We start from the raw sequence: 23,285 nt of genomic DNA, 5'->3' as shown, positions 1-23,285 counted from the left end.
AGCCCTGCAGCAGGCACGGAGCTCGGGATCCTCATCTCTAACACCCCCAGCCCCAGGGGGGCTGCCCCTGCCACTTGGCAAAGAACCCTTCGTGGCGTTACTCAGTGAACAGAAACCAAATCCTTCATTTCCAGCAAAGGCGTTTCCAAAGCTGCACAGTAACGCATTGTGCCAGCGCCTCAAGTGAACAGCACGAGCCTTTAGGAAGGTATCAGACCTAATCCTGCATACAGCAGGACTGTTTAAATGCCACAGAACGGGGCGTTTCAAACAGCTCGTTGCTAACTCTAATAACAGAGTTTACAACTGAAAAGCAACTGCAGAAGGGGGAGGAATTTAGATCAGCGCAATGTAAACCCAGATCAAAAATGAAAGGTCTTGACTCCCACTGTTCTTATGTCAAATAGTATTTGTCAAAACAGAAATTAGTGCTGAAATCTTGTTTGGAATAAAAATTAGGATGCAGTTTCTATGGAACACGATGAACTGGTTAACTGCCAAGGCACAAGGGGTCTGGTTGTCACCAGTTGTTTACCTTCACCTCTTGGGGTACAGGGGGGAAACACCAGATCCCTTCCCCTGGTTCTGCTGTCTGAAAGCTTCCAATAAAATCAGTGCCCTGTCACAGCAGGAGTCTGAAAAGCGACCATCTCCAAGCGCTGCTTTTTTTGGTCCTTTTTCTCCACGCCAGGGCTTGGAGAGCAGCCTGAACTCCTGACATTTATCCCAAGATGTGTGTGAGAAGCCTGGGAGCTGCCTGGGACCGCGTCACCACACAGCTCCCGGCTGGTGGCAAACCGTCCAATTCTGGGAGAAATCCACACAGAGACGTTTCACACAGCTCAGGATTATCTTGGCAATGAAGTAAACTGAGAAAATCACTGCAGCTCCTTGAAAAATCTGCCCTGCAGCCAAGCTTTGCCAGTCCCTGTGCGGAGCGCTCCAGGTCAGGCACGACGAGAGGCTGGGAGCCTGCAGCTCCTGAGGTGGGATCTGGGCTTAGGCCAGAGCTCCCTGACTGCTCTGGGCTTTCGTTTCTCCTGCCAGCCAAAAAAGCAGGAGGAATTTTCCTCAAAGCATGAAAAGAAAGAGGGTTTAAAGAAAGAGAATGCGATGGTTAGAGAAATAAGAATTAATTTATCCACCACATCCGAGCTGTCTCTGTTCTTCCCAAGCACTTGGCACCGGCCATCCACCTCCCCTCTGGAATGGTGCAGGAACGCTCCCCACCTGTTCATTTCCTAACTTCTCCTTTCAGCACTGTTCTCACAGCTCACACCAGGGATGGGCTCCGGAAGATAAACTCCAGTTCCAGGAGTTGCTCTCCAGTGGAAAGTCACTCTGCTCTCACCGCAAGGATCAGCCCCAGATGTCAGAGATCCCCAGGACAGGGCTGGGACTACTGATCCAGCTGACAGAAATTAAACAGAAAATCCAAATGGAACTGGGAAATAGGCTTTCTTTTCAGGAAGAAAGAAAATTTCTCAGTTAAATCCACAATCAACTCATCACAGTCCTTCAGCTGCCTGTGAGTGGTACCTACTGCAAATGAAGCCAGAAACACCAGACCTGAGCTACAGCCCTGCCAGTGCCTTATTTATTGAGTTTTTTGTCTGTGAACCTGATAGCTGTAACACAGAGTAACTACATTCCCTTTATTTAAGGCAAACTAAACAAATTACATCTGAGCAACAAGCTAGCAGAAGCGAGAGATGGAGGGGACAAAGAAGTAGTCTGAGAATTAGAAAAGATCTATTTCTTTTTGTATCAGCACATTCTCTTGCGGTGTTGGGGGGGGGAAAAAAAAAAAAAGAAAAGTCCATTAGCTTTTGAGCAACCTCATTTTTCTTTGCTTCCCAAATAAACCACTGCACCTACACTTCAGGGACCTCATCAAAAACCACTTCATGGCCAAGGTTATTTTCCCATCTTCCTCACATCAATCTTCCTCACTCTCGTCTGCAGGTGTTGGTCACAGGGTCAGGCCCTGAGCGCTCTGCATGCCAGAGCTGCTCCCCTGATGGCAGCAAAGGGCCCTGGCACAGCCCTGCGGGTCACAGGCAGCTCTGGCCCTGGCCCCGCTCCTGCCCCTCCACCCGTGGGGGGCTCGGGGTGACCCCCTGTGCCAAGCCCCACCCCACATGCCAACAAACCAGCCCCCATCACCCAAAAACACAACTTCCCCCCTGATTTCAGTTTCTGTTCTGGTCTCCTCCCCTTCACCGCCCCTGGCAGATTCACAGGATGCTGGCCCTGCTTTGCAGGTTACCAACAGGCTGCCACAGCCTCTTCAGCTGGCAGTGCCCCGGCCCTGGAGATGTGGATTTTCATGCAGTTCCAGAGGAAATCCTGGATCCACTGGAATTCCATGCGTTTCTGAGACACAGGACATCGCTCAGACCATGCCGAGCTCTCTGAGCTTCACCCCCAAACCAGCTGGAGCCCTGGTGCTGTGCACTGCAGGGTGGTAAAGCCACACTTCCCCCAGCCAAGGAAAGGTCAAAGGGCCGATCATTCCCTGAAAAGATGCTTAGGAACAGCGGAGAATTAATCCTGGAGCACGTGGCTGGGAAGGAGCGGAGCCCAGGGCACATCAGAGGCAGCACAGCCTCCAAAGCTCCATCTGCCAAGCCAGGCTGAGCCTCCCACCTACAGCAAAGGAACTTTGAAGGCTGGCACCAGGGAAATCACCCAAACATCTGGCTCACACGACAGCTCAGTCTGCTTTTTGTTGTCAACACGAGAGATCTTCCAGGTTCCTGGGAAGTGCTAATGAATCCCAGCTCCACCTGCACCACCCAGCAGCCCCAGCATATGGGCTGCACAGGTAAAGCTGGCACCAGACAGGCAGCTCCAAGTGCTGCCTTTTAGGCTGCTATAATCAAATTTAATAGAGAGTGTGTTCCAGCTGGGGAAGAAATGGCTTTTTTTGGATTACAAACCACTCATGTTTTTCAAATATCAATTTCCCCCAGAGAATTAAGGCCATCGTTCAAGCTGAAGCAGCAGTGGCAGCTCTGCCCCAAACCGGTGATGGGTGAGAGACACAAAACCAGGGCTTGGAATCATTTAGGGACGTGGCAGAGGAGGCAGAGTCTGGGGAGAGCAAGCTAGGGGGAACAGGTTAGCAATGTTCTTATTATACACTGGGAAAAAAGGAGAAGAAAGGTGTTCAGCACAAAAATGAATTACTCACCACAGCACCAGCCCCTCAGATAAGTTACTTCCTTCAGAGGAACGGGAGAGCAGACAGATGATAAGCACCTATTGCCAACTGATTCTTCAATATTTAATACTTGGCAGCAGCTCCCCCGTTTAATCCTCTTTTCCCCAGTTTCTGCAACCATCTTTCAACATTCAGTGATCCTCCAACGCCCAGCTCTGGTTCCTCCCTGCACGACTCCAACACCTCCTGGAGCTCAAATCAAACTGTTCCTGCTTCCAGGTGTCACGGAGGAGGGGAGGTTTGCCTGGAGCTGGGAACAGAGCCCCTGATACAGCAGAGATACTGCAAATCCACCCTCCACGTGCCTCCCATCTGTCTCCCGTGACGCACAGGCAGCTCTGTGGGCCACGGAGAGCGCAGCAGGAAATTGCAAGTGATAATCGTTCAAATGCTCCTCTGGGAAAGAGCTCTCCTCCTGGTTTTGGGCAGTGGGGCTCAGATGGTGGCGAGGCAGAGGTAATTACTTCTGACAAAGATGGGTCATTTGACGAGCCAGGAGCACTTCTGGGAGCAGCAGTTCAGGGAGGTTAAGCACAAGACAACAGCCGGGGCAAAACACTGCTGGTGCCTCCCTGTTCTGGATGTTTGAAATTAATTTTGGAGTGGTTAAAGGTAATGTGATTATATTCAATTTATTGCTCCTCCACAGACCTCCTCGAGGACCTGCAGCATTTAATGTGAGGGGCCCCAACAGGCCCATTAAAACAAACACACACGTCCTACCTGCAACCATTATCCCGCTCTGCCCGAGCCACAGGTAGCAGTTAATGAGCAGAGGCTGCTAATTCACCTCAGAATTCAAAGGGGAGATGCTTCATTACAACAATCAGAAGAAGGTGCCCTTCTGCCTCCCAAACACACTTCCCAAAAAGTGGCAGATGTGTTATGACAGCACAGCCCGGAACTCCTGACAGCGATTCTCCCTCAGACCCGATCCGCTCTGGATGGGCTCTGCGGAACAGGCACCACCTTGGAGCTGGGGCTGTAAAACCACTCACCCCTGCTGTGGCTTTATCCACAGCACAGCAAACATCACCTCCCAGAAACCATCTGGTCCTTAACAGCAGCCTAGGTGGGAGAGAATTCAGAGACAAAGAAACCAAACCACCCTTTGCCCCAAAATGAATGAAGAGGATTAATTGTCCTGTTCAGTGTAGGGCCTGGCTCATGAGCTGAGCTTGGAGCCCTCACAATCGTGGATGGAAGAATCTAAACACATTTTCTCTGTGAATGCAGTGGGTCAGGAGAATGCAGATGCTCCATTACCATGAGCACAAACACATTAAGCCACGGTAACTCCATCACTTGGGACCATCTGTCCGTGTTCTTCCCTTTCTCCCCCATATTGTTAAAGTCACACCAACAAGACCCCAGCGGAAAGCCTCCAAATGCTTTCCAGTATGCTGCTTGACAGGATTAGATATCAAAATAATCTCAGCAAATGGGGAAAATAGTCAGAAACAAGCGGGATGCAATTCAATAAGGCCACACGACGCGTTCTGCCCCGGGGGAAGCACAATGAACCATGAAGCAGAAGGAATAAATGGTGAGGGCAGCACTCTTGTGAAAGCCTTAGCCAGGCTGCAGCCCTCGGAAATGCAGCTCAAACCAAGGATTTCCAGCTCAAATCAACGATTCTCAGCTCAAACCAATGATTTCCAGCTCAAATCAACGACTTCCAGCTCAAACCAAGATGTTGGAATGTGGGAAAAAGGCACAAAGCCCACCCCAGGACGAGCAATAACCCCAGTCTGGCACAAGAAAGGGCACAGAGTCTCCTTCCAGCATCTGGAGATCCCGGAGGGCTCAGCAGGAGGAATGTGACCTGCAATTAAAGCTGGGTAGGTCTGAGGACACTCAGCCTCGAGGGGAGAAGGCTGCAGGAAACTTGACAACGTTTTGGAGATGCTGCAAAGAACGAGAGGGTAAAAGCACTCTGCACGTCCCCAGGGAAAGGCCAAGGAGCCCCAGCTGGGCTCTCCGCAGGAGAGAGGGGTCAGGCGCCAGGACGAGCGCTAAAGATGGGAAGCACCGAGGCAGAATCGCCTGCCAGGACTCTGCAGCCTCGGGAAGGGAAGCACTGAAAGAGCCCTCGCTGCTACTTTTGTGTTTTGTTGCTCCCTGAGACGAGCGGGAGTTGCAGGTCTCTAAAAAACCTCCTGAGAGGCAGCAGGGTGATCCCGAGGGAAGGAGGAGCTCCAGAAAATGATTCCTGATGGCTCCATCCCCTGCAAGCCTTTCCCAAAGCTACCTTAGTGACAGCGAACATCACAGCTACAATTTGGGATGTACACACAAAAGTCAGGAAATTAAAAATGCTGGTTCCCACAGCAACCAGGAGGGAGCCTGCCAAGAGAGAAGGAGTGTTCTAGCCTAGGCAAAAGGTGTTAATGTTAATGCCTGAAGGCGACTTCCACTTCCAGCTGTAGAAGGAGAAGTCCATGAAAGCTCTCCTGCACACCTCGATCCTCAGGCTCTTTGTTGCCCAGTTCCCTCTCTTCCTGGCAGAGCACAGCACAGACTGGAGCTGGGAAAAGGAGATGGAGCAGAGCAGTCGAGGCTGCTGTGAGCCCCCAGCTCACAGTTCACACTGTTTGTGCTTTCCCCCCCCAGCTCTGTGAGTGCAATCCTGTGTTCAGATGAAAGCTCTGGGGAGAGAAACAGGAGTAACTTAGGTCTTCTTAATCCTGTGTTTGTACCTGAGAGGTAAATTCTGTGTGTATTGAAATTAGCACGAAACAACCTCTGCCTTTAGAACTTTCTCTTGAAAAGCTTTCATTTCCCTGCACTGAACTTTTTCTCCTTTTTTTTTTTTTTTCCCCCCTCTTTTAGAGCTGCATATAAAGTGTGGTAGGGTGCAGAAGTGGCGTTGGGAATAAAACATCAGAAGAAGGAGGAACAATTTTAGTCAGTCCAAAAAAAAAAAAAATTAGAAATTCCTCCCTGTGTTTCACACTGATGCCTCAAGCAAAGGCTGAGGGATTTCCTTGAACTTCCAAAAAAATCCTCTCTAGAGACAGGAACAATCCTGGGAGGTTAAATGGAAGTACTTTGTGAAAGCATAAAGGTCTTCCAGTGACAAATGCCTGCCACAACATTCTGAGCACACAGAGCCAACCCCGGCAGCAGTGACAAATCTGGAAGCTGATGTCCTGTGGGAGGAAGTTAAACCCACTGATTAAGTGAGATAAGGGACTTCTCTCCCCCAAAAAGGCAGCAAAGATGAAAAAAAAAAAAATCAGAAACAAGCACCTGGAGAAATTACAGAGGGAAAAATTCTGTAGCAGGACCCATTTGATATACGATCTCCTGGAGGTGAACAGAAAAATGTCAAAATCTAACACTAATCCAAATGAATATCCAATGAGATACATAATGAGGGTGGAAAGAAACCTCAGCAGCAGCACAAAATGATGTGATAAAGCAGTTATGTTCTAAATGTGAAATCCAACACAGCAAAGCCAGCTTGGAACCTGCTTAATCTCTTCAGAAGTTTCAGGAGTGAAAACCAAGTGAATTAAAACCAAAGTAAGTGGGTTTTGGGGTTTTCTTTGCTGTACAGTTTCCATCTCCTCTGCATAAACAAGGGAAAGCTAAAATACGGAGGGATAAAGGTACGAAAGCCACGAGTCTCAAGGTATTTCCAACATTAAAAGGCATAGCTAAAAGTGTATTTTTAAAATATTCTTAAGCTGCTCTGGTTTTTTATGTAGTTCCTGGCAGTGCAGGGGGGTTGTGCCTGCAAATTCCTCCTGGAATAAAGATGGAGCCAGGGGGGGTCAGGCTCTGGGACAGGACAAGAAACAGCCTCAAGCTGTGCAGGGGAGGTTTAGGTTGGATATTGGGAAAATTTCTTCACTGAATGGGTTACCAAGCGTTGGAACTGGCTGCTCAGGGAGTGGTGGAGTCACCAGCCCTGGGAGTGCCCACAGACGTGTGGATGTGGCACTTGGGGATGTGGGCTAGTGGTGGGCTGACGGTAATTCTGTGATTCGGGCAAAAATCTCATCAAGAATCTGACTGCAAGCAGTGGCCAGAAGAGTCCTGGCCCTGAGCATTCCCAAAAGCCACCTTCAGCCCAAGCGGGGCAGTCAGGAGCCCCAGGACGGGCAACTACCTCCCGACGGAATCCCGGAGCGGGTGGGGTGGGGAGGGACCTCAGAGCCCAGCCCAGCCTGTGCCATGCTATGGATCCCATGGATCCCATCCCATGGATCCACCCCATGGACCCCATCAATCCCATCAATCCCACCCCATGGATCCCATCAATCCCATCCCATGGATCCATTCCATGGATCCCATCGATCCACCCCATGGATCCCATCAATCCCATCCCATGGATCCAGCCCATGGATCCCATCGATCCCATCCCATGGATCCACCCCATGGATCCCATCGATCCCATCCCATGGATCCCCTCGATCCCAGCCCACTCTCCAGGCTGCCCCCAGCCCCATCCAGCCCCACATTCCCTGTGATTCCCGAGCTGACACAGCCCTGCCCAGGCCCCTGGAGCGGATGTCGGATGTTTGCTCACACCAGCTGGAAGTGCCAAGCCTCCAACTCAGCTTCTGCTGTGGAGCTGCCACCAAAGCCTCCTAATCCAGAGCTGGATCTGTGAGCAGTCCAACTCCTCCCACTCTCTGCTGGCTGCCTTTTAATCACACGCTCAATATCTCTGAAGATTAGACAATTATTTCCGCATAATTAGTGTCCAGAATGAGGCACAGGCAACATCCATAATGGGGCGCTTAAAGAAAATATTAAAATAAAAGAAGGAAAAATCTTAAAAATGAGCTCACTGCATTTTAAAGTGCACCCAGAGCCTGAAAAAAGGATAAGAAAAAAAAATAAAATAGCTCCAGCCTGATTGTTCCTCGTGCGCTCCACCACGGGACTGCTCACGTGCGGCTTCCTCCACATCTCTGCCTGCTCCTCTCTCAGCAGCCCACAGAGGCCCCACAGAACCCTCTCCACTCACAGCTCAGCGCAATTTTCCCCCTTCTCCTGCTCCCATTTGCTACTCTAATGGCTGTTTTTCCATTCCTTGTTTTGTTTCCTTCTCCCCCGTTTTGCTGCGCCAAGCGCTTCTGACAAATCCCAAGACGCTCTCTCCTACTTCTAGGCCTCATTAAGCTCCAGACTCAGTTTGGGGTCAGTGGAAAGTTCAGGAAGCTCATGAGGAAGCTGGGATGATTAATGGGCTTGCATGGAGATAATGAACTCGCCCAGTTAGTGCTCAGGACCGGCCCGGGCTAAGCTGTGCTGCCCAGAGCCCCCACATCCCCCGGTCTGCGCTCTCAGATCCCGGATTCTCCACCCAATTCTCATTTCTGACTTTATTCCTTTGCTAAGATGTCAATCTAGGATGAACCCACTCGGTTCAAATGACATTTTTTCAACAGTCACTGCCCAGCCCCAGAACCAGGGTTTGATGCAAAGGTGTTTGAGGAGGGCTGGAGGCCGCCCTGTGAGATGTTGGGGTTTTTTTCTGTTTAAACTTTTTAAATGAGTATTTCAAGCCGAGAAGTCAGCTGAGCCACTGTAATCAGCTTAAACCCCTGTGTGGGGTTTAGGGTCCAGCAGAGCCCTGATGTGGGAGCCACCTCTGCCAGCAGGACTCAAGGTGAGAGTGGAGTGGGGAGAGATCTCCTGAAGGATTAATTAGCTTGGGAATTATCTCAAAACAGGGAGAAAAAACTAACAAACAAACAAACAAAACCACCACAACAGGAATTGATGTCAGCTCCAACACGCAGCCAGACTCCAGTGAGTTTGGGATTTGGAGGACATCCTGATTCCCTGCTTCCTGCTGCCAAATAAGTTTGCTGCTGCAGATTTCACTGACAGCAAAAGCCAAAGTCAACTCAAAATGCCCTCCTGAAAATTATTCATCTGGGGAACATTATACATGAAAAAGGAAAAAAAAAATAGATGATGATGCCAGGGAGCAACAGAGTTCCAGCAACATCTTCATTACAAGGTATTTTTCTCTTTAAAGAGCCCATGGAGCCAAGCATCCAATGCCATGTGCAATAGGCAGCAGGCATAATTCAGCATAGAAATTAAGAGAGCCATTATTATTATTATTATTTTAATCACATAAAAGGACTCTCCAGGGTTTTGCAATTTTGTGATCACAGGGAAAGAGACCCAGAGACAGAAGAGAAAAGGTGCAGTCAGTGATTGCACAACTGGAGGTTCCCATTTCTCTTCTGGTAGCTGGGATATTGCTGAATTAATATTTTCATTCAATTACCTCTCCTCTGTTATATATTCACAGACCAACTCCTGTCGCTTTTAATTGAGGTGGGTTTGTTTGCTGCCTGCTAAATCCTGGCTAAACCCTGGATGAAGGAAGCAGCTCTTTGGGAAATGTTTGGCTCAGCTGGCCAGCCTGGCTGGTTGGAGGCTCTGACCCTGGGACGTGGAGATTTGGGGGTCCAGCACCTGAGCTGGAGCTGCTGTCACAGGAACTTGGGGGTGTTAAATCCAGTGGGATTCCTGGAATTTCCATCCAGATCTGAGGCTGGCAGGTGGCAGTGCCACAGGGCAGAACAAACCCGAAGGTTCTGGACTCAGGACAGTCGGGTTGGTCCTTTCCAGAGGCCTCTCTGGATACATTCCTGTGGTCACTGCTTTTCTTCCCCAGCCACTTCATCCCCTTTTTCACCCTGCAGAGCCAAACCAGCCCCATTTCCAGGCAGCTGAGGCCAACGACCTCCTGTCTTCAAAGCAAACAGCCCAGGCCAAAGTCTGAGCCCAGCACACAAACACAGCCCAGGCAAACACAGACTTTTCCAGGAATTTCTCCACCCTGTGCCGTGTCACCAGGCAATCAAACGTGGAGCAAGGCGAGAGCCCTGCTGCAGGATGAGGCGTAAACAGCTCCTGTCCTCTCAGGGCAGCTGCTGGCAGAGCTGTGCCAGCCGGTCCTGCTGACCCGGCAGCGACACGCGTCCCTCGGATTCCCAGCAGCCTCGCCGCGCTGCAGAAATGCAGCATATGCTGAGAGGAGCAACGGCTGCAACCAGGCAATTCATGATTTCAGGCGTGATATCGAGCGGGGCAAAGAGGAAAAAAGGGGAGAAACCTGGTTAAGGCTTGCTATTTTTAAACTAAAATTAATAAATCAACGTGCATTTAGGTGGTGAAAGATGCCCAACAGCACAGCAAGGTTCCATGTTTACTTGCTGTCACTGATTTCAGAGCAAATTGGCTCAGGTTATAAGTCAAAGAAAGATTCTTCTGCTGCCAGCACTGCACACTTCAAGAGATATCTGAAAATCAGGCTTCTCACCTTATCATTGTTAAAAGACTGTGCAATCAAAATGTAACTGACAATTCAGCTGATGCACGAGCAGAACGAGATGCCAGCTCGCTCTCCTGTAGCTACAGAAGCTCTGTAAAGCTAACAGGATTTTAAAAACATTTTGTCAGAAAAATAAGTGGCTCTGACAGAGCCGGGGAGCGGGCAGAATAATAATCCAGGGCTCTGGAGCTGACTGTGACAGGTGCATTTCGGGGGCTGTGACACACAGAGCTGCTGCCCTCTCCAGCAGCCCCGCTCCCAGCCAGCCAACATTTGCAAACATCAGGGAATTGAATCCTGCCAGCACCAAAGGCAGCAGTGCTGAGGTGGCTGAGAAGGGTTAAAATACCTGCATCAGCACCGGGGGCAGAATTTGTACCTGCACATCTCCAGCCTCACCCTCAGCCACAAGCTCAGCGGTGCCATTTTCCCTAAACGTTCCTGAACCAGCACGTTTGGGGCATGGTTTGAGCAGTGCCTGGCACTCTGCAGCTTCTCCTTGAGAAATCCTGCAGGCAAACCCTGACCCCCGAGCTGTGCAGCCTTTAGGACCATTTGGAGCCCCTGGAACCCCGTGATGTGGGGTTTGCTCCAGCACAGATCATCCCCCCACGCTCGTGGAGCACTCTGCCCGCTTCCACGGCGTCATTTCCAGGGAAATCACCACACATCTGAAAGTCTAAACCGCGTTTACCCCACCGGAGGCCATGGGCTGGGCTGTTCAGCGTTGGCACTTCTGATCTCAAGCAGGGCTGATGAATAATTAATGCTGATGAAAGGAGCACAGCTTGTGGGTTTAAGGGAAAGGGCTCTCGAGCTGCAGTGATTGTAAATGACAGCAATCACAGGAGTTCTGTGCACATAAACTCCGTCCAGAAACGTGGGAGAGGCTCCATGAGAGCGATGCCTTAGAAACAGAAGCTGAAGAACATCAAGCACCGGCAGGAACGTGAGACCAAGAACAAAGTCCGGGAGAGGGGGAATGCTGCCTGTGGAGAAGCTGGAAAATACTTGGGAAGTGGCAAAGTTGGATCTCTGGAGAGATTAACAGGCTTGGGGATCCAGGTTTTCCTACCTGGGCAGGAAAATGGGGAGGGAAGCTCTCTCCTGGCTGTCAGGAGCTGCAGGACACTCTGCAGGGGCAGAATTCAGAGTTCATTTTTACTTCTGCTTGGACTGGAGGGAATATTTGATCCAGAGCAACTCCCCCCAAGGCCAAGCCTGCCAAACTGAAGGCTCCAAGTGAGCAGCAGCACATCCACAACAGCAAAATGTATCACCCTTCAGGAACTCGACTGCTTCCCATGCACACAAACACGCTCGAAAATAGCCCCAAAGAGGATCCTCCCCTCCCACATGGAAGCAGCTGCAGAGAAATCTCAGCTTAATATTGACATTTCCAGCCTGGAGAGCACCCAGTTTGCCTCCTCTCCATCTGGAGCTCGGAATAAAAAGACACTTGATGTGACAGGAGGGGGAGTGGGCAACAACGCAGGGCCACAGTGCCCTGTGCTGGTTTCTCCAAGGCTCTGAAGGCACGAGGGACAGAGGGCTGCAACGAGGCAGTGCCTGATGCTGCCCTGCTCAGCAGGCACGGAGAGAAGGAGGAAAAGCCCGTGAAAAGGCTGAAATGTACCATGAAGCTGCCTTTCTGCAGTTGTCTGCAAATCCTCGTGCTCCAAAGCATTTTCCCTGAGAGTGCTCACGGGCACACTACAAACAAGCATAAGTACTGTCAATTGTTTTAGCGTGATAAATGCATCTTAAAGCTTTCAATATTTTTGTCTGTTTACTGGCACACTCCTTGAGGAATTTTGACAAGCTTGCCAGAGTGGAAGAGCTGCAAAATGCTTCAGCTTGCTGCTGAACTCCATGCAAATTGTCAAATGAAGAACCTGGCTGCTGCTGGAGGGGGCTGAAAGAGCAAAGCAAAGGCCAAACCCACCCAAATCAGAGCTGCTGGCAGAGAGGGGCCGGGCAGGGGCTGCTCCCACCCGGCCTGTGACAATCCCAACCCTCCACAAGGGTTAATGGGATTTCTGTGCAGCCCAGCTGAGAGTCAGATGTGTCCTCGCCACCCCCACGGCAAAGAACTTGTCCCTGATATCCCACACAGCCCTGCCTCTGTCAGCTTGAAGCCGCTCCTGTCACTCCAGACCCTTGGACGTGGTCTCTCCACCTTTCTCGTGCTCCCTGCAGGTCCTGGAAGGCCGTAATTAGGTCTCCCCAAAGCTTCTCTTCTGTAGGCTGATGGTGTCAGAGACACCTGATGCCACTTCCACCTTCAGACTTCCCTTCCCCACGTCTCAGCCCCCCAAGCTGAGCAGGATTAGGGTTAGGGTCCACACAAAGCAGATCCCCACAGGCTGGAAGCTCCCCGTCCTGGAGCTGATGTGGAGTAGGACCTGGGCACCTACAGAGTGCAAAACAGGATGGGAGCGTTCTCCAAACCCTCAGTGCCATCCTCTGCACTGAGGAAATCAGCTCACGGGGAATCTGCCCCCTGAGGAACTCCAGGAGATCATCCCTGCACACAGATCCCACAGAGCCCTCTGCACAGCAGGAATTCCCCAGGGATGGAAGGGAAGGGAGAGGAAGGGCCGCTGAGGGAGCTTGTGCTGGGCTCCCCACGGCACAGACAGGGAAATGCTCGGAGCGCAGAGCAGCAAAAAAACAACTTACATCCCCAAAAGCCAACAAATGCCCCCAAACCACAGCAAGTATCCCACCAGAACGAGCAGGGGAATAGCACGGAAAGCAGCTCACATAAAGAAAAAAAGGTTATCTGCTAAAGAGTAAAATTATACAAGCCAGTTAGTACAGAGTATAAAGAGCTTTTAATATTGATTCACTCAATATTTCATGGAATTCACATCTCGCTCAACAGTGGAGAAACGAGCGAGAAAATGCTCAATTTGGTCAGGTCCTGAAGCCTACAAGCTCAGACAAATAGCAGCATTGTCAGCCCTGGGCTGGCTTCATGTTTTAATAAAGACATTCTCATTTTAGCACTGCTCCCAAGCACATTTGCTGCTGGCCCCGCACAGAGAGGGGACCCAGGCTGGGACTGGGAGCTGCCTGAAGGGAGGAGATTCCCAGCCCTGGGACGTGCACAGCTCACCTCCAGCACACGGGTTCAAAGCCTTGCTTCTCAGCAGCAGCTGTGGCAGACCCCTCCCTGCCCTGCAGAGAGAGGAGCTGCCCTGGGCACCGTCAAAACCCCAGGAAAAGTGAAACTGCAGGGAACGGAGCCCCACTCACCGAACATGTTCCCGATGTGGCCGTTCTTCGTCAGCGGGCGCAGCTCGTTCTTCCCCAGGGCATACTGCTTGTAGTTATCCCAGGCAAACTTCATCATCTGCCAGGGGAAAAGGGAATGGAAACAGTCACCACAAGGGAGAATTTCCAAACCTGAGCTCTGGGAATCGATGGGAGTTTCCCCACTCAATGCTAAACCCATGGCCCATTAATTACAAAATCTTAATTCCCACCGAACACGAGGAGTGGGGCTGCATCCAGAGCTGGGATGAAGTCTCCCGCTCATCATTTCTGCTGAAGAGCCTGGCACATCTCACAGCAAAACCCCGCTTTTCCCCTTGGCCCTGCAAACCACGTGGGATTTGTAGAAAGCTGTCTCCATCCCTGAATTTCCAACCTTTTTCAGATGGCATCACTATTTCAGAATGGTTGCCAAAATGGGCTAAGAACGCAAGGCCAGAGCTGATCTGTCCCTAAGTACAGGGAGAAACTCAACTTAGGGACTGCACAGAGGATTTCATTCTATTGATTGACAGAACACATGCACAAAGACCAAATCCACGGCATTTTGTTTTCTTCTATCAAAACTCCCCAGTGCTTTCTTCAGAGAGCTCTGCACATGGGCTGGGTGATTTCTGAGCAGCCTCATCCAAGTCAAACAATTCCTTTTGGGATGTTTGAGCTGTCCTGCCCAGGCCCAGCACCCTGACCTTCCCCTGAGGGCAGCAGGGCAGCACTTGTGCAAGTTCCAACACACACAAACAAATCCCAGCGCAGCTTTTTCTGTCCTCCTGCCCCTCTGGCTCCAGCTGGGAGGAAAAATTAAACCTACAAGTGTCCTTTCTTCATCTGGGAGAGAGTGGGACTTGTCAGCTTCCAAGGAGTGCCTCAAATAAAGCTGCCTTTTCTAACCCCCCCAGCCTGGCTCTCAGCAGTTCCAGCCCCAGCATCGCCCTGACCTGAACATCCTTTGATTCAATCCCTGCGAGAAAAGATAGCACGGGGGAAGAAGGGGCTTCAGAGAATCAACCATGTTCTCCAGCAAAGATAAGAGAAGTCTGAAATGCTTCCCTCAGACCAGACTTTTGAGGGAAAATGACGGTTTAAAGCAAATCCTTCCTCCACAGAGCGCTCCCGTCTCGTGTCTGCAGCAGCATTTGCTGCTCCGTTTCAGGATCAGAACCTGCAGGTTACTTTGGTCTGAAATTCCTCCTGTCATCTCAGCTCTTGCGCTTCCCTCCAGCTGTGTGTTTCACTAACCCAACATCACAAGCCCATGGCAGTATCCTCTTTAATTAGCAAAAAGCCTCATCCCCAGATTCCCCCCTCCTTTTTAAACATCAAGCTTCCAAAGTAAAGTTTCCTGGAGCTGTTCATATGGAGGAGGATAAACATTTGCTGAACTGATTGATAACACTCAGGCTCCAACACCACCGGGAGATGGAATGCTGGACAAACAAATAAAGCCAATTTGGGGTTTAAAAACTCAGTGTGGGATGAATTAGTCAGTGGAGAGCTCTGCTGAGGAAACTAAATAATGAGCCAGGGAGGGGGATGAAACCCTCCACAAAATGCACTCAAACATGTCCCAGTCATATGACTCAGGGTGTTCACTTTATTTTTGCCAAATCTCTGTTTTTTTGGTTTTTTTTTTCCAGTGGCAGCAGGTTCTAAATAGGAAGTTCTCATTCTTCATGAACATAACAGGGTGAATCTTTGAGGAGCTCTGGCCTCTCTCCGGGCAGAGCAAAGGCGTTTATGTGTCGGAGCTCGATCCCGAAGCTGCCAGCGGGAAGCAGGGTGTTTGTAAAGGCAGCGTTCCCACAGGGCCCCTGCACCAAGAGGAAAGAGCCAGGCACCTCCTGGGCCCCCTTCTCCCCTGGGTCAGAGCTGAGGAAGGAGGACCCACCCTTGGCACACGGGGAGCCGGACACGCAGAGGACATGGAAATGATTCTGTTCTCTTCCCTAAAACTCCTAACGCTGTAATTCTGAGTCAGCCTCATTTTAAGCTGAGTATGAAATCTGAAGTTATTTCCTTCCCTCAACTTCTTTAACCCCTCCAGTGCAGAAGGTCCAGGGTGAACCCAGCCACAGCTCCCTGAGTCTGCAGACACCTGAGTCCCAGGGTGGGCATGGAAAACGACCCGGGGTTTCCCTTCAGCCTCCAACAGCCACCTCTCCTACAGGGAAATCCTCCTCTTTTCCTGTCTCCCCGCGCAAGGAGGGACAGCCCGAGGCTCCCCAAAGTGCCCCACTTCACCCAGAGCTCCGAGCGCTGACAGAGCCAACAGGTGCGTCCCTCACCTGCCTGCTCAGCCACCTCAGCTGCCTTTGTCTCACCCCTGCAAGAAGTTCCCCCACCAAAAATCTCAGCCTCAGACTCTGCCTGTGTTCAGCCCTGAGCTGATCATCGGGGGTGATGGCATTGCAAGTGCTGCCTCATCGAGCTGCCAGGCTCCCTTTAGGTGAAGCACACTGTGCTGCCTGCCTCTAAACCCCGCAGATTTGGGAGGCAGGATGCAGAGCGTGGCAGCTTTTCATCTCCCAGCAGCCCAGAGCTCCCCTCTCTCCACTGACAGCTCCAAAAAGCAGCAACTGGAAAAGTTGAAGAGCCAAAAAAGCATCTGCACCACTCTGCCCGTTCTGGCTGCCTGCAGCTGCCTCCCCAGTCCAAATTTAGCACCTCAGCTCCCAAACCACTGAAGGGATGCAGCGAGGTCCTAAAAGTGGGGGCTCCACATCCACAGCAGCTCCTCTGGGCAGAGATTCCAAATTCCAGGCTGGAGGAGAAGGGATGGAGGTGCAGCAGGGAGGGGAATTTGCGTGCTGAGGTGTTCCAGGCTCATTTCCGATGAGCCACCAGGACAAGAAGTGAATATTTTATGCCACTCCAGTCCTCACACATCACAGTACATCAGTGTTAACATTGTGCCATTTTGCATTTGAAAAATGGCACCGGAACCACAAAAATTATGGAAATAGATCCATAATTTCAGATTTTGTTCTCACCAGCGAGCCATCTGCCACCTAACAGACAATTATCTATTTGTCCCTGGTATTCTAAGCACTCCCAGTCTCAACTGATTTATAGCAGAGACGTCCAAATTTATAACTTAATTTGTCAGATGGCTCTTTTCTTTCCTTTCACCTGTAAGCCACTTGTTACTTTGGAGAGTTTCAGCTGCCCAGCCAGACAAGTCTGTATTAAAACCAACCAGAAATGACAAACCTGAACTCTGAAAACCTGAGCTATCATTTTCACCATTTAGATCCTTATCTTTCCTAGTGCTCTGCTCCATCCAAACCCCAAAGGCACCTGGCTTTCAAGCCCACCTGTGTTTCACAGAGGCAGCAGCAGAACAAAAAGCATTTAGAGGATGCTGTGATCCAGGTCATGAGGAAATAGGTCTTGGGATAAAAAACTTGACCAAGAAAGCGTTTTCACTTTGAAGAGATGTGCAAATCTTAAGCACATTTCATAACTAAACCACTCCAAATCTCTGGATTTATGGACTGGCAAAAAGCAGAGAGATGAGGGGGGGGTGGGGAAAGAAGAAAAAGCTCCCCGCCACCATCACTTGCCCTCCTTTTGTTAACAGGGAAGATTTCCAGATGCAGAGCATTCCCAAACAGCTATTTGATTAGTTTTATCCAGCTAGACTGGGATAATTAGTAAATGCTTAAAAGATGAAATCTAAATATACCAACCAATCAGCCCCTTTCAAGCACTTCCAAGGAACATTACACAAAGCCATTATCTTCACAAGATAACCACTACTGTGGCTCTTTAGCCTCCTTCCTTCAACTCCCCTTCAAACATTTCACTAGAAAAGATCAAAGAAAATTCCAGTTTGGGTTAAAGAAAAAAAAAAAAAAAAAAAAAAAAAGGAGGGCAGGGTGCTGAGTGTCATTTTAATATTTCTTTCCCCATTGTATTCCTAACTTGTTTTTTCCCCTCCTCTCTTCCTTTTCCTGCAGCTGGAAGCAGATTATTTGTCCTATCAGTTTCCAAAGTAGGACCTGTTCTATCCCACCTTTAACCCCCTTGCTGCCCCACGGAAGCCCTGGGCCAGCTGGGGTTTTCAAGCTGCAATAATGCCATTTATTTTCCCCTGCTGTATAAAACATAATTTGCCAGGTGAACAAGATAGAGAGAAAAAGAGGAACTGTCAGTCTTGTAGGAAGAAGTCTGCCCGAACACATTGGGATAACTCATTTCTATTTGGAATAATGGATGTATTTTTCCCTTATCAGACTTGCATAAACCTGTATAATTCAGGATCTGCAGAAAAGGTAATGAAACAGCATCATGTTTATTCTGTGTTGCTGCCTTTATATTATCACATGGAGATATAAATATCCAGGCAAACAGCAGGGCAGAATGCTATAAAAAGGCTGGAATTCATTTGAAAACCTTTAATGGAAAGCTGAGCAACTTCTCAGCTTACTTCTCTGGGCCCGTGTCCCCGGTAATGCTTTTATGTAACAGCAAAATGATAACAAAAAGGCTGTGTGCTCACTCCAGTGGATGGAGATGTTCCATTTAGGCAGACACTGATATCCAGAGCCTTCCTCTGGCTGGGTTTAAAAGCCTGGAAATGCAGAGCAGGAGGAGCTGCAGCTCCAGGGATGTTACCAAGCAACTCCCGGAGACGGACACCAACATTGACAACCCATCCTAAAGTAATTACACTTTATAATTAAAGATTACAGTAAATCCAATAGATCCCAACAGGAACTCCAGCAATTTAAAGGCATGCTGGCTACCCTGCCTGTTTTCCAGCAGCCATGTTCTCTCCTGCCTGGAATGAAGCACTCGGGGAGCTGCAGAGATTTCCATTTAATCGGCCTTCAAGCGCCGCCAGCACGGGAGCCTCACCTGGGGACGCGTTAATCCAACATCCCCTCTCCTCTCCCACTTTAAATCAAACTCATCCCTTACACCCGTGGCAAAGGGGTAAAACCTGAGCCAGGCACTCCCAAAGGAAAGCCAGGAGAGCGCAATCCCAACTCCGGCTATTTCCCCTCTGCTCTCCGCTGGTGACTCTGACACATCCTCTGGGCAACTTCCACTGCTCCTCCACCTGAAACACGCTCAGCCCTTTCCTCTCGGAGCACTGGGGGGAAATATCCAGAGTGCCCTGGGCACTGTGAGCCTGGGCTCACTTGGTCCACAGGGCAGCTGTGGCTGCCCCTGGATCCCTGGAAGTGCCCAAGGCCAGGCTGGACAGGGCTTGGAGCAGCCTGGGACAGAGGAATCCCTGGAGCACTGGGATTTCCCCCTTTCCAGGCTGATTGGCCTCCCAGATAGCGCAGGGCTGGTTCCTGTCACCAACCAACTCCCCCAAAAGCAGATTTCTCCAAGCACACCCTTTGGAGTGACCCCCAAAGCTCAGGAAAGCTTCACCTTTTTGACCCCTGCTGCTGTTCTGCTCAGGTTCTCCTTAAACACAAGATAAAGGCTTGTTTTCCACACCTAAAGCAACAGCCTGGGCACAGAACTCCTCCATGGGGCTCCAGCTCTTCCTGGAGGATTCTCACTCCAAGTTTCCATCCCTGTCAGCTCCTGCCTGCAAACACATCAGAGCTGAGTTCAGTGGAGATGGCAGATAGAGGAATCGCTTGCTACAGGCAGCTTTATCTGGAGGTAAATGTAACAGAGCAATTCCAGCAACAGGTGAGTGGGGCTTTGCTTCAATTTCTGTCTGGCAAACTCCTGGCAGCTCCTTCTCAAAGCTGCATTTTGGTTTTTTCTGCCATCAGCTGCTATTACAGCTCACCCTCTCTTGCACAACAGCCAAAGACATGGCTCAGAAAACTGATCTCCATCACCGGAACAATGGGGGAATTCTTTAGGAAGTCAGAAGAAATCACCTTCCAGCAAGGCACAATATTAAAAAAATAAGCTTTAAGCTCTCCTGGCTGTTCCCAGCCAGGCAGGTCATGGGGAGTTCCCAGCAAAGACCTGCAGGGCCAAGCACTCCCTGCCCACCGCAGCCAGGGGAAAAGCAGCACTGGAAGCTTGATTTACATTGGGAGGACAGAAAAAAGCCCAGCACAGAGCAGTCCAAGGTTGTCAGTGTCAGCGGCAAGGACAAAAATAAAACTCAAGAGTCTCCCCGACTCAGTCCCTGTTAGGAAAGCTGAATGGGAGAAAACAGCTCAAACCACAATTAAACTAACACCTAATTAAAGTCCTAATGCAACTAGATTTAACCGTGTCAAGAGAAGAAAAAAAAATAAAACCCTTCCAGGGCTATCTGAGGCACTAAACCCCAGCTGGATCCAGCTGCATCTAAATCAGGAAACATGTCAGCAAGAGCAGTTGGTTTTGCAGTAGCTCTGTAATGAGATGCTGGCCTGGAAGAGGCCGACAATGGTTTTGAGAATAAATTTGCAAGTCTAGACCAAAGCACGGGGTGATTTAGTGGAGAGATGAGGGAAAGTGCAGCCTCCTCTTCCTTCGCTTCCCAGAATCAAAGCTCGGGGAAAATTCTGATTGGAATAAAAGGGATTTGTGTTCCTGGCCACCCTGGCACCTCAGCTTCCTGTTCCCTGCGAGCCCCTAGAGCTGATCAGACTCAGGATATCCCAGAGCACGGCCAGGCTGGCGCTGCACAGCCACACCGCAATAAACACAATAAAGATTCCTTCTGTCCCAACCCTGTCACCTCCAGCGGCCACCCAGGCACTGCTGTCACCGGCGTTAGGGAGCCGAGAGCCAAAGGCAGTCCCTGAGGTCTGGTTTGCACCTGGCAGTCCTGGTAAACCTGAGGGATGAGCTCTTCCCTGGATGGAAACCCCAGAGGCGCTCTGGAACACTGCAAACAGGATTGGGGCAGTGAGGAAGGGCAGGTGTGACCGGGGCTCGTGGGAGGGAGACCGAAGTGGAGATGCTGCGGCAGCAATCTCAGAGAAAGCGAGTAGCAAGGTACAGGAAGGATTGAAAATTGAAGAGGTGACACTTAAGAAAGATGAGCTTAAAACCAAAGGAATAGTTCTGATCGCCCGTGCTGTCAGCGCAGAAGGCAGAAGCAGCTCTTTGAGCAACATCTGGAAGCACAAGGAAATCAGGGAAGAAATTTAAGGTCCATATGAAAGGGGTTGGGGGTTTTTACACCCCAGTGCCACAGCTGACTTCCCAAGCTGACTCTTGTGTATTAGGAGATGACTGGCAAACACAAGTCCTGAGCTGCTGCCGGGGCTGCAGGCACACCGGACTGCAGGAGGACCAGAAAGCACCAGCCCCCATCGTGTGACACTGCTATTTGCATCTTTTCAAGTCCTTTTCACTCCAGGCTGGACAGTCTGGCTTTTCTTAGCGACTACTGTTGCATTCCAGCACACTTTAAGGAAGGAAAGTGGGGAAAAAAAGTAATTCCCTAGTAATGGTGCTCCTTCAAATGTCACCTCTGAGTCCCCTCCCGGGTTTTGTGCCTGCAGCACAAACCAGGCAGGGAATTCCCTGAGCTCTTAAGATTTTGGGCACTGTCTCATTCCTGTAGGCTGCCTTGAGGGCTCTTCCATTTCAGCTACTTCCCTTCAAGCATGTACAGCACACGGGCTTTGTAAATCCCTAATTACACACAGGCTACAAATTCTCCTTGCAAGTGCCCAACATTCCAGGAGAACAAGAGCAACAGCTGAACAGCCAGGCCAGAATCCATCAGCCCCTCCCCAAAATCCCCCCACGCCGAATGGGAAGGTGGATGGAAACACAAACGCGAAGCAGGATTGCTCTTACGCTCCTGCATTATGACAACGGGAGGTTTTTTCCTTTCCCTACAGATACCATCTGCACAGAATTCTCATTTCTGGAGAGCCACAGCCCAAGGGGATGCTCAAAAGGAGCTGTAGCCATAAGTAACCCACAATGCTGCAAGGAGAAGGAAGAAAAGGAAAAGGTGTGGAAACATTTTGCTTTACTTTATCAAGGAAAATAAAAAAAAGAAAAGCAAAGTCTCCAGAACGTATTGGGCCTGTCTGTTTGACAGCCCACAGGACAAATGTCAAACAGATCGATAATGAAAAAGAAACAAAACGGAGAGGAGAGAGGAGGCTTTGTACTCCCGAGCCTTGGATGTGGGAGCATGGCAGGAATCCTCAGAGGGCTTGGAGGAGAAAGAGCAAACAGGCTCCAGAGTATCTGTGTGCAAATCTGCCACGGAGCCATCCCGAGGCACGTCAACAAAACCAGTGTGGGATGGAGACCAGCAGGCACCAGAGCTGGGCTGCTGTGGGGGGCTCCCACTCCAGCAGCCCAGGCTGCACAGTGAAGAGCTCCTCTTCAGCCAAGGGGACGTTTCCAAAGCACTCTGAGACACAGAGTGAGGATCAGCCTCGCACGCACCACACGTGCCAGAGGCAAAAGGAACAGCCCCGTCCCAGGTTCCTCAGACGCTCAGGTCCCTCTCACTCCCCCCGTGTCAGCCTCGCTCCCCCACTCCAGGCCCCGCAGCTGAGCTGCCTCCCCACCAGCACCCACAAGGTGTGAATTGCTTCTGACACATGATGGCTCAGGGGCCCAAAACACAGCAGAAGCAGATGGGAGAACTGAAGCAAAGGAAGAAGGGAAGAAAAAAACCCTAAATACAGGCCAAGAGTCATCCTGCATCACTCCTGTTCTGCACTGTGAGAACGGATTTAGGAAGCAGGAGGAACATCTGTTTGGAAACTGGCTTTGTCTCAGTCCAAATGCTGGAACAGGAGAAAGAGGGAGGCTGAGCACACCTCGTGCTTCATCTCACACTTGGATGGCTTAGCAGGAGAGATCTGGGAGGATGAGTTTAGTTTAATGATTTGTTGCTGGTTCACCTGCTCCCCATCTGTCTTTGTAGTCCTTGCTCAGAGGGACAGATTGGAGCACTGCTGTCCTCTCCCTTTTCCAGAGCTCCTGTGATTGGAACTTCTGAAGAGAGGAACAGAGCAATTCTCAAGTATTAAGTAGTCAGCTGAGATTAGTCCAATAATTTATCACAGGTAATAGCTAATAACAGACGCAAGAAACTCACTCAGAGCCTTCCCAGAGCCACGTGTCAGAGCTGTCACCTAACAAAAGTGGTACAAGAAATTCCAGGACCACAGTAGCAAACGTATTAGCCAGAGGCTGATAAACCCTTCCAAGAGTCCCAGAGCCCACAATAAATCACACAAACCAGGTTGCAAACACCGGATCTCTGATGAAAATGAGGTCGGTGGGGTGGATGTGAGAACAATGTTGGGATTCAGCTGGCAGGATGGAGGGGCCTGGCTCTCACTGGGCTGACCTCCCATCCTCGGAGGGATCGAGGCTGGGCCCTGGCACTGCTCCAGCTCACCATCACACGGCTGTGACTAATGGACTGCTGCCAGAATAAAGTAAGGAATGGCAGCTTCAGGGATGTGGGTAATAAACTACAGAAGAGAGCTTCTGATAAAGGTTCAGCAGAACCAGAGGCAGCTCCTGTTCACAGGCTCCACACCAGTGCAGAAGTGGCACCCACAGAAC

At 50.3% G+C, this 23,285-nt stretch overlaps 1 protein-coding gene across 2 annotated transcripts in view; it reads right to left on the bottom strand.

Annotated features, from left to right (window-relative positions):
- The window catches only part of MAN1C1 (mannosidase alpha class 1C member 1), a 54,664-nt gene that overhangs the window by 21,910 nt on the left and 9,469 nt on the right, over window positions 1–23,285 (bottom strand). For both annotated transcript variants that reach the window (XM_040086141.1, XM_040086143.2), the window contains exon 2: window positions 13,800–13,896. In XM_040086141.1, coding sequence (XP_039942075.1) covers window positions 13,800–13,896 — 97 coding nt within the window. The remainder of the gene's footprint in view (window positions 1–13,799; window positions 13,897–23,285) is intronic.

The sequence above is a fragment of the Hirundo rustica genome, chromosome 25 (assembly GCF_015227805.2).
Source record: "Hirundo rustica isolate bHirRus1 chromosome 25, bHirRus1.pri.v3, whole genome shotgun sequence".
Lineage (NCBI taxonomy): Eukaryota > Metazoa > Chordata > Aves > Passeriformes > Hirundinidae > Hirundo > Hirundo rustica.
Note: the sequence above shows the minus strand (reverse complement) of the source record. Positions and strands in the feature narration are given on the sequence as shown.